This window comes from Mobula hypostoma, chromosome 8 (assembly GCF_963921235.1).
Source record: "Mobula hypostoma chromosome 8, sMobHyp1.1, whole genome shotgun sequence".
Lineage (NCBI taxonomy): Eukaryota > Metazoa > Chordata > Chondrichthyes > Myliobatiformes > Myliobatidae > Mobula > Mobula hypostoma.
In genome coordinates this window covers 86,346,174-86,358,438 of record NC_086104.1, presented here as the reverse complement: position 1 = coordinate 86,358,438, position 12,265 = coordinate 86,346,174, and the positions used below count along the sequence as shown (strand labels likewise).

Genomic DNA, 12,265 nt, shown 5'->3' with positions numbered 1-12,265 from the left:
TTTCACTCCTAAGGTTTGACTGTTGGATGAAAATTTTCAAAAAAGTTATACACATATATCAACACTGCTACCCCACGAGGTTTACTCGCCTCAGCACTGAACTGACTCAAGTTGCGGCCTGCAACCATTGGCACTTGCCTGAGTGCTGAACCGGCTCTGAGGCTCTGGCCTACAGCTATCGGGTTCCTGGACCGGCTGAACTGGCTCCGTGGCTGTGGACTCTCTTTCGGAGATGCTACGGTTCCTGTTCTGTGTGTTATTTGTTGAATGTTTTTATTGTTAGCACAATTTGTTCATTTTTCACACATTGGGTGCCTGGTGGTCTTTGTTATGTATGGTTTTTAAGAAAAATGGATTCTATTGTGTTTCATTGTTTTGTGGCTGTCTGCAAGAAGATGAATCTCAAAGTTGTAAATAGTATGGCTACTTTGATAATACATGTTCTTCAAACTTTGAACAATAAAGCAATAATGGTGGGGCATTTCTTATTGTAAGAATTGGCTAGAATACTAGTAAAACTGCCTGATGCAAGGGTTACTTATTCAACTGGATTTAGGTATACTTTTGCAGTTAATGTTTGGTGCATCATCAAGTAATGAAAGATTGCCTGAGTTGTCTTAGAACACACTACATTATAATTCGGTTGAATGCAAGAAGTGAAGAGAGAAAATAAGGAATGAGCAGAAGCACATATGAATTGAAAGGCAAACAATAAAAAGATCTAAATGGTAATGCATAGAAAAGTTGGCAAAAGAATTCTCACCAAAAACAACTGCTTCTTTGGCATTTCCCTTTTCTCTATCCTACTTTCTGGGAGAGGATACAGGAGATTGAAAGCCCACATATCTAGACTTAAGAACAGGTTTCTTCCCGACTGCTATCAGACTTCCAAATCAATTCCCTCTTTCACACCTCTTTCCCAATGGTGCTGCCATATTATAGTACTCTTAGTTCTATCCCTCGCGATTATTTTCACTTCAACATATTTTGCACAATTTCAGAGTGCACTACAACCTTTGCACTTTTATATTATTATTGGCATGTCTACCACTTACTTTGTGAGCTTCATGCGAATAAGGAACTTCATTGCATTCTGGTGTATGTAATGAAATAATCTAATCTTTACAAAGGTACAGGGGAATTAAGTTAACAGATGTGTCACAAAGAGTTGTAAATTTAGAATTGCACTGAAAGGAGGAAGGCAGTGACAAGCATAAATAGAACTTTGTCATAATTTTCAGAGGCAGGTATTTTAATTACTAAACCCACGGGAAAATAAGGTAAAATAGTGGAGGTGATTACTATTAAATTACTGATGTTATTTAAATCCGAGGAATTGACTATTTATAATAATCTAACCTGCATTTGCTGAACCTAGCCTGATCATCAGTTCGTACTTAGGCAAACTTTACTGTTTAGCTGTACTACATAAAAATACATATTATTGGAATCAAAATCAATTGTAATTTTCAGAAATGTGTGATAGCGATACCAAAAGAACTGAAATATAAACCCTAACATCTTGTGACATCTGTACATCAAAAAAAAAGCATGATAATTGCCAGCAGTTTCAAATGAAACTTCACAAGTGCCAAGTTTGGGATTTCCACAGAAGCGAAATATCCTGAGTTTATTGGTTTTCTTACCCAATGATTTCTCAACTGTTCTACACTTTAGTGTTAACATGGTCTTCTTCCCCTTATTTTGAACAATATTTTAAGTAGATTGTTAACAGTTTTCAGATAGTAATGAAATTTATGGTAAGAGATTTAGATGGTTTGTGGAAAGCAACAGAGGATAGTTGGAATCCGGAATGTGTTGCCTGAGGAGACGGTGGAGGCAAGTACTCCTGCAACATTTAAGCAGCATCCAGATGAGCACTTGAATTGCTAAGTCATGGAAGGTTATAGAACAAGTGCTGGTAAATGGGATTAGTACAGATAAGGACTTGATAGTTGGCATGAACACACTGGCCTAACAGGCCTGTTTCTGTACTGTAAGATCCTATTATTTAATTAGAAAGATTCAAAGATATCCAGTTTCTTCAACTGCTGGGAAAGCCAATAAGCACAACTCCATAATATATTCATCAAATTATGTTATATACTTACCATTGCCTTGAATCCAAATTTTTTAGTTCCCTTAGCAGTTTTGAGTTTTTCTTTAGAAGGTGGAAACTGTTCCTTAAAATAAAAGACATATTTGACCAAAAATTGACTGAGAAATAATTTTCTTAACAAGAACTAATACATTATTTAGAAAATGGAAGTTTAAAAAAATGACATTGACAATTCAAAATTCAGATGTAAATGTGAAAGCACAAGACGTGAAAGTTTTGAACTTCAATATCCTTACAAATTCAGAAACATAACTAGAATTTACTTTCACCCTGTAATTAAACTCTAGGTGCCTGTTTCATTTCACTCTGGAGTCTAACGGCAAGACTGAGAGTGGAAGAGAATCTGAGATATTTTAGGAAAGGAATTCCAGGGATTATAACCAAGGCATAGCAACCAATGATACATTGAACAAAATTGGAGACGTAAAAAAGGGACGAACTGGATAATGTTAGAAATCGGAAAGATTCATAGGGCCAATGAAGGTTACAGAGCCAGTGATGAGCAAGGTGGTTGAGAAACTAGAAAATAAGGATGAAATAAAAAAAACACAAAATGTTGTAGGACCAGGACCATTGGAGCTACTCAGTTGTGATTGGCGAACTTGGTAGAAGAGTTGTCTACTATAAGCCTACTGACTCTCACAGCTATCTGGACTATTCCTCTTCTCACCCTGTCTCTTGCAAAAATGCCATTCCTTTCTCACAATTCCTCCGCCTCCACCGCATCTGCTCTCAGGATGAGGCTTTTCATTCCAGGACAAAGGAGATGTCCTCCTTTTTGAAAGAAAGGGGCTTCCCTTCCTCCACCATCAACTCTGCTCTCAAACGCATCTCCCCCATTTTACGCACATCTGCTCTCACTCCATCCTCCTGCCACCCCACTAGGAATAGGGTTCCCCTTGTCCTCACCTACCACCCCACCAGCCTCCGGGTCCAACATATAATTCTCCGTAACTTCAGCCACCTCCAACGGGATCCCACCACTGAGCACATCTTTCCCTCCCCTCCCCCACTTTCTGCAGGGATCGCTCCCTACGCAACTCCCTTGTCCATTCGTTCCCCCCCCATCCCTCCCCACCGATCTCCTTCCTGGCACTTATCCTTGTAAGCGAAACAAGTGCTACACATGCCTTTACACTTCCTCCCTCACTACCATTCAGGGCCCCAGACAGTCCTTCCAGGTGAGGCGACACTTCACCTCAGAGTCGGCTGGTGTGATATACTGCGTCCGGTGCTCCCGATGTGGCCTTCTATATATTGGTGAGACCCGATGCAGACTGGGAGATCGTTTCGTTGAACACCTATGCTCTGTCTGTCAGAGAAAGCAGGATCTCCCAGTAGCCACACATGTTAATTCCACGTCCCATTCCCATTCTGATATGCCTATCCACGGCCTCCTCTACTGTAAAGATGAAGCCACACTCAGGTTGGAGGAACAACACCTTATATTCCGTCTGGGTAGCCTCCAACCTGATGGCATGAACATTGACTTCTCAAACTTCTACTAATACCCCACTTCTCCCTCGTACCCCATCTGTTATTTATTTATATACACACATTCCTTTTCTCTCTCTCCTTTTTCTCCCTCTGTCCCCTTCACTATACCCCTTGCCCATCCTCTGGTTCCCTCCCCCCTTTTCTTTCTCCCTAGGCCTCCTGTCCTATTTCCCATTTGCCAATCAACTGTCCAGCTCTTGGCACCATCCCTCCCCCTCCTGTCTTCTCCTATCATTTTGGATCTCCCCCTCCCCCTCCCACTTTCAAATCTCTTACTAGCTCTTCATTCAGTTAGTCCTGACGAGGGGTCTCGGCCCAAAACGTCAACTGTACCTCTTCCTAGAGATGCTGCCTGGCCTGCTGTGTTCAACAGCAACTTTTATGTGTGTTGGTGGAAGACAGTTCAGATGCATGATATTTCCCTTGGTTGGAAATATAAAACCAAAGGGGAGTCTCAAGATAAGGACTTGAGCATTTTGGACTGAGATGTGGTGGAAAAAAAATAGTTTCAGCTACAAATGCACAGAATCAAGAATTACGTTAAGTAATATTACAGTTGTGAATACAAGCTCTGCAGTAATGGAAAAGGTATGGGTTGGAAAGTTCAAACCAAGAGCAAATATAACCCCTAGGTTATGATTAGTCTTTTTCAGTTTCAGAATATCGCAAGGAAGTAACAAAATTAGTGGTTAATATACAGAGCTAACAGTCACCTTGACAATGACTTTGGACTTCTCAGTATTTCATAATGAAAGTTTTGCTGATCTAATGCTGCATATCAGCCAAAAGACGACTTGCAAGTAATAAGACAAAGAGAGCCATTAACCATCTCCGCAGCTCATGGTTATTTAGGGATGGCATATAATGCAAGCTTGACCAAAGCCTGAATCCTATGAACAAATCAAATACATAAAATATATCCGAACCATTTGGGCAGCTGTGGGGAGAAGAATGGAGGAGCTGATACAAAACTTTGTGAGGGGGAGCTAGATGACATTAACCTACCACCTACCTGTAGAACCTGGCAACGTGCTGTTGTATGTTGCCGCCAAGGGACTATGTACAAGTGAAGTCTTTGGGTTGGAAGGGGAACATCAGAAATAATACTGTCAAAGAAGAGGAGAGAAAAAAAACTATTGAAACTCTAAGCCAGCTGGCAGACTTGATGGGATGAATGGTCTGATTCTGCTTCTATGTCTTATGGTAAATGAACTTTGAGGGTTCTAGACACAGAGAACTAAAGGAGAGGAACATTTTAAAATCATTACGTAGGATTTATCTTGTGACTTGATATGGAACATTTTGATAAAGTACACATCTCTATGCATTAAGTGCTAATTCATCTGTAGGAACCCACTTTGTTTTCTTGTATCCACCTCCAATTGACTATGATTTGGGGAACTATTAAAACTCAAGTCTATCTAATTTAATGAGTTAATAGCTTGCAACATGCATAGTCTCATGTTGCCATGCAAAAGACTAAAGAACAGGTAATTTAAATGAGGGTTGTCCAGTGTTTGAATCTTCCAGTTTAAAACCAAGAAGTGATTATGTTAGCTATGTATTGCATGCGTGTGGGTATTGGTAGTACTTATCACTAAGTACACAGTTCCAGTGAAAACTGCTGAATTCCATTAATATAGAATTAATTTGGAAGCCATTAGAAATGATCCTAATAACTAGGCCATCATCCTGTTTTCTCTTATTACATCAGTATCTGAGACTTCTGGTGAATTGTGATGCCAGTTTCTACTTCAAATCTGTGAACAAAAATCAGCTAGTCACAAATGGTATCATTAGCATTTGTCTTTCACAATATAACATTCACGAATTCTGTAGCGGATTTAATATTTCAGTAATACGTGAGTAATATTGTAAATATATTGTTTGATTATTCTTTTTTTAATATAATTCATTATGGATCAAGTCAAAAAGTATGTGAATGGCATTCATCATACTACCACCACATCATAAGTGAAGGTTTCACTAAAGTAAAACAAAGTACACACATTTGTCCTGAGGTCCTATGTTTTTCTTTCAATTCATTTCCAAAGTTACAAAACATAACAGTGGCGACAAGGTAGTTTTAAATCAAACCACAGACAACTACCTAACTGATGAAGCAGAACACGCTTTTTTCTTCAAAAGGGGACAGAGATGTAAGAACTTTAAAAGAGGCAGAAAATGGACAAAATTCACGGATAAACAATACAATGAGTACAGGGTGATAATAACAGATAACTAGGTGATGAATACTGAATGAACTGAGCCGTATTTGAAGCAAGTGGAATTAGCTGATGAAAAGTGATGCCAGTTTTGCTGAGTGTAATAGGTGGAAAAGCATGCAGTTTGACTGCTCCAACCAAACCAGCTGGATTGAGCTTTGCTGATATCATGAAAGTATGCAGGAACATTTAGAACCAAAACCATTGTTGATTGCAGAACGCTTTAGGTTTCATAGGCAGAATCAAAAGAAAGGGGAGTCCACTTCAGCATACATAAGAGAAAGTCTCCCTATTATGTTAGGGATGATCCAAGGGGAAATAAGAAAAGGCCCCACATTGTCTCATGTCTGCATGGCAATCCAAAATGGCTTGAATGTGCAGCAGAAACTCCAGTTCCTTCATTTTTGCCAGTGCTGAGATGAACTTGCCCTTGATAGGGTTGCCTTATGTGGAGATTGTGAGTTGTACCATCCAACAACTCAGAGATTATAAGCTGGAAAACTACCCACCATGGATCAGAACTGAAGAAGCCTCCCGGGTGAGTGGCAAAATGTCTTCTAGACAACACAGCAAGTCCAGTTGCCTTGATTTACTATTGGTTGATCTAGGTGTGGTCAATATGAAAGAATTGGCTCGAAGCTTTGTCTGGTGGCCTGGGACAGATCAGCAGATCAAAAAGCTTGCCATGCACAGTTTAGGATGCCAATGTGTCCAGAAAATGCCAAAAGCTTGGCTTCTCCATGCCTGGGAATTGCATTGCGCTGGCAGAGGAGTCATGTGGATTTTGCTGGACCATACATGGGCCAAATTTCTTGGTAGCACTGGATGCAGGTACAAAGTGTCCTGAAGTGTTCCCAATAGCCTCTACTACAGCCTCTCACACTGTCAATATGTTGAGAAGCCTCTTCTCAAGGACTCATGTTCCAGAACACTTAGTTAATGACAATGTACCATAGTTTGCAGTGGAAAAGTTTCAGTCATTCCTGAAAATGGGTGGAATAAGACTTCTTATATCTACACCATACCACTCAGCTACAAATGGCTTGGTGGAAATATTTGCCCAGAGTCTAAAGAATGCACTGCCAGCAATGTCAGCAGAACATACTACATCAACACTGAACCAGAAGCTCACCAATTTCCTCACTGCATATCGCAATACAGCACACTTCACAACCAACAAATCACCAGCTTCTGGGTCGTCCCTTGCGCTCATGCTTGGAGCTGCTCAAATCCAATCTCAGGAGGAGTATGCAGGAGAAACTGCTGAGACAAATTGAAGGCTTCTCAAACGAGGAGTTTTGATGTTTCACTCCTGGACAAACAGTCCTGGCGAGGGACTACGGTGGTCATCAAAAATCAGTACTTGGAAAGATTAAGGACAGTACAGGATCCTTACATACTTTGCATCTGGTGTCATCTGGAGACAAGACGTTGATTAGTTGAGGACAGCAGAGTCAACTGTTAGAGAAGAAAGGTGTTCAGAGTTGGCAGAACCTCTCACCTCCTTGTCAGGAAAGATGTTATCCCACAAGAGTAAGAAATCCTCCACAGTGATTACAGCTTTATGTCTGAATGGGACAATCTAAAATTTACTATGCTGTGGATGCTTATATAGTACTTGTTAAATAAACAACTCCTCTACTCCCTATACACCCAAGACTATATTACCGTGCACAGCTCCAATCTGCTGATCAAATTTGCAGATGACATGACATTGATAGGCCTTAGTTCCTATCTAGGCCTTACTTCCTTTTATATATTATTAGTTTCTGGAGTTACAAAACATAACAAATTTAATAAAAACAGAAGGGAAAATGGAGCTTAATCTTTTGGTTTTCTCGGTATTTGTTCAACCATGGCAACTGTTGCTTATTCTAAAACTCTTGGACTAGAGTTCTCAGCTTCTGAACGTGCGAGTTTCCAACTGTACATTATTAACAGGTAAAAAGCCACGTGTTAATAAACAGAAGGGTAAAGATTCAACTTTGTGGTCAGTTATTTACAAAACTGTAATTCAAGACTTGATGAATTCTTGAATAATATTGCCTATGTAACTGGAATCCAATTTTTAAAATTGAACAATGGTATCGTTAATTAAAAGAATTTTTTTCTTTAAGGAATGATCTTATTTAACTGTACTATAAGCTTACAACACATTTCATATATCAACATTAGCTTATTATCCAACAAACATCTAATTCAAACATTACGCATTCCCTGATACTTGTACAGCAATGAGTACAATTGAAATTTTTGATTGAGCCTAAATGCATGATTGTTTCCAAGGGGAACAATTTGCAAATTCAACATTAATTAAACAATTATGAAACAATGAAACATTATGTTTATTGTCTGAGTGAGTTTTACCAGTCATTATAAAATAGATGCAGAGATTGTATTCATACTGTGATATATTTTAAATTATTTTAAGGATATTGAAAGGTTGCAGAGTATTTGAGTATTCTATGCACAGCGCAATTCCACCCGGTCACAAAAAGAAACCCTGCCTATACATCTTGAGACACAGCAGCAATTGAAGCATTATTTGCATTGTCAGATGTTACTTCTATCTCCTTATATGGCTCAATTAATGCAATGAGTTATCATACCACTTGTAAACATATGTCCTGGTTGACAGATTCATATCATTTTCAAACATGCATGGAACTGTGTGCAGTAATTTGAAGGAACTTTTGTTGTGTGCATTATAATTTGTTTTAAAATAATGTATTAATTAAATGGACTAAAACAATTTTTTCACCTGTTACCTAGTGCTGAATAAAGAGGCTCCTATTAATGAAATTAATGTTTATGTATCAGTTTTAAGCATTTATATTTACATCACTTGACTCTGGCACTTTCATATTGGCAAAAGCAATTAATAACAGCATGCAGTCTCCTTAAATGAAATATTGGAAAGACTGAAGTTTTTTCTCCCAGGCCCTACTGCAAACTCGATTCCCTAATCACTCACTACAATCCTCTCCTTAGCAACCACCTGAAACTGAAAGAGACATTTAGTAGTTTAGTTTTATACTTAATCTCTAGGTGACAGACACATGCTGTTCATAAATTTGCTTAATTCTACCTCTACATTGTCCAACTCTGCCTTTGTTTCTGCTCCTTTACCAATGAAACCCTCATCAATGCCTTTATCATCTTTCTAGCTTATTTTTTTACTGTTTCCCTGCTGTCCTTGCTCATAAGCTTCATATCATTCAAAATTCTACTGCCTGGTCCAACTCGCACTGAATATTCTTCACCAATCCTGCCGGACCTATGGTACATGAATTCTGGAGCAATGTTTTGATATCAATATTTTCACCCTGTTTTTCCATTCTCTTTGTTGCCTCCTTTATCTGTCTTAGTAACCTACACCAGCTCTACAATCAGTACAAAAATAAATCTCCTGCTAAATGCCTTGGAATGTTTTGCTCTTTGAGGAAGTGCCATATAAATGTTAACCGTCATCGTTTCTATTTACTTGCACCCAGTAGTAGAATATGAACTTACAGATTGGAAAATTAAATTAACAAATGCACAAATGCGTGGCACTATTTGACTTGAAGCAAGAGATGCAACATTCTTTACAACATTAAAAAACTTGGTAAATTGCTTTATTATTGTCACATGTACTGAGGTACAGTGAAATTTTATCTGACATACCGTCCATACAATTCATCACACCAGTGCAAATGAGTATCTTTCAACAGTGGTAGGGGGAGTCATTTGGAAAAAGAACTGACAAAAATGCCAATGACATTTTATCCTTTCAGGATAGGCAATAACTGGTAGCCTTGCCAGTGCACCCACAACCTGAAAAATGAATAAATATATAACTCCCTCTTGTTGTGCAACCTTCCTGTGATGTAGTGCAAGTCACCTTTTTGTAAAATCAATTAACAGAGGCAAGCGGAAAAAGGAACCTGAGCATATTGTACACAAAACAACAGATGGCCAAGGATTGTATTACAGGTACATGCAGTCCCTGAAAAGATTTATTTTGTATTTAGCCTTGTAGCTGTGCTATTATTGCATTCACTAATCTTAAACTAAAGACTTGAAATTCATCCATTAATTTTACTTCGTATAATACATTTTGTGAAGGACATTTGGAAGGAAAATGGAGAGAAATGCTCAGAAAATTTTGTTTTTGCAAGAGAAAATTAAACAAATACACTGACCTGAACTTCCAATAATTTGCAAATTAATACTTCTTTTAAACCACTTATCCCACCAGTCATTGTCATTTACTCCACTCTGAAGGCATAATCAGCAGTTTTGGAGTATTGCTTATGGATGATCACAAGCAGATGAAAAAGGAGATGCAGAAAAAAAACTAGCTGATTCCAATTCAATTTCCTGACTGTCTTCCAACATGGGATGTCAACTTTACCACACCTATCAGTGGAACCGCAGCATTGTTTCTAATGAATGCACCTCATAACCAATTGGTCAATATTTAACAGAATGCAAATCAATTCCAAAGATTTCCCTCAGCTAGTTTACATTTACCATCTTTCCTTACAACTGAAGAGGAACCTAACTGGCCCACAGTGTCATTAAAATGGCCAATTATTTTAATTCCTATCCCATTCCTGTTCTCACATGAAATCCACAACCCACTTTTATGTCATGATCAGGCCACTCTCAGTGTGGAGGAACAACACCTCATATTCCACCTTGGTAGTCTCCAACCTGATGGCATGAACATCAATTTCTCCTTCCAGCATTTTTGTCTTTTCCCTTCCCCTATCCCTTATCTTCTATTCCCCATTCCGGCCTCTTACTTCTTCTCCTCACTCACCAATCACCCACCTGTCCCCCCGGTGCCCCTCCTTTCTTCCCTTTCGCCCAAGATCCATTCTCCTTTCCTATCATATTCCTCCTTCTCCAGTCCTTTACTTTTCCCACCCACCTGGCTTCAACTATCACCTTCTAGCTTGTCCTCCTTTCCCTCCCCTACCTTTTTATTCTGGCATGTCCTCCATAAGACCATCAGACTTAGGAGCAGAATTAGGCCATTCAGCCCATCGAGTCTGTTCTGTCATTCCATCATGGCTGATCCCGGATTCCACTCAACCCCATACACCTGCCTTCTTGCCATATCCTTTGATGCCCTGACCGATGAGGAAACGACCAACTTCCGCCTTAAATATACGCACAGACTTGGCTTCCACTGCAGTCTGTGGCAGAACATTCCACAGATTTACTACACTCTGGCTAAAAAAAATTCCTCCTTACCTCAGTTCTAGAGGGTCACCCCTCAGTTTTGAGGCTGTGCCCCCTAGCTTTGGATACACCCACCATTGGAAACATCCTCTCCATATCGACCCTATCTAATCCTTTCAACATTTGGTAGGTTTCAATGAGATCCCCCTGCATTCTTCTAAATTCCTCATAATATAGACCCAGAGCTGCCAAACACTCCTCATATGTTAACACATCCTTTCTGAGATACAGGGTAAAACTGTTGACAATACTGCAAGTGTGGCCTAACTAAAGTCTTATAAAGGCCCAGTATTATCTCCTTGCTTTTATGTTCTTATTCCCCTTGAAATAAAGGCCAACATTGTATTTGTCTTCTTTACCACAGATTCAACCTGTAAATTAACCTTCTTGGAGTCTTGCATAAGGGCTCCCAAGTCCCTCTGCCCCTCTGATGTTTGAACCTTTTCCCCATATAGATAATAGTCCGCACCATCGTTCGTTTTACCAAAATGCATTGTCATACATTTCCCAACACTGTACTCCATCTGCCAGTATTTTGCCCATTCTTCCAATTTCTCCAAGTCCTGCTGCAATCGCATTACTTCCTCAGCACTACCTACTCCTCCACCTATCTTCATATCATCTGCAAACTTTGTCACAAAACCATCAATTCCATTATCTAAATCATTAACAAACAATGTGAAAAGCAGCCGTTCCAATACTGACCCTTTGAGGAACACCACTAGTCACCGGCAGACAACCAAAAAAGGCCCCTTCCTTTACAGTCCTAATGAAGGGTCTCAGCCTGAAATGTCAACAGTTTATTTGTTTTCATAGATGCTGTCTGACCTGTCGAGTCCCTCCAGCATTCTGCGTGTGTTGCACTGTGTCTATGCTATTTCTTATAGTAATTATATAGGGCTCACACCTGACATATTGCCCTATACTCTAATCTTCATCATCTGCCCAGTAACTTCATCTTAATATTTCTACTATCCACTATCACTATGGACAGTTTACAGCAGCCAATTAACCTATCATCCAGCAAAGATTTGGGATTAACATACCAAGGCACCCAAGGGAAACTCAGGTGGTTGTGAGGAGAGTGTGCATGGACAGCTCCGATGGTCCAGATCAAACCCAAATGGATCAACATTCATTTGCCACTTATTTTTCATAGAAATTTTACTGTGTAGGTACACAGTGGGGTGAT

At 39.4% G+C, this 12,265-nt stretch overlaps 1 protein-coding gene across 6 annotated transcripts in view; it reads right to left on the bottom strand.

Annotated features, from left to right (window-relative positions):
- Positions 1-12,265, bottom strand: part of ralgapa2 (Ral GTPase activating protein catalytic subunit alpha 2) — a 538,758-nt gene that overhangs the window by 191,585 nt on the left and 334,908 nt on the right. For 5 of the 6 annotated variants that reach the window (XM_063056244.1, XM_063056245.1, XM_063056247.1 and 2 more), the window contains one exon: positions 2,112-2,183. In XM_063056244.1, the coding sequence (XP_062912314.1) occupies positions 2,112-2,183 (72 nt within the window). The remainder of the gene's footprint in view (positions 1-2,111; positions 2,184-12,265) is intronic. The other variant, XM_063056246.1, reaches the window with a different exon arrangement.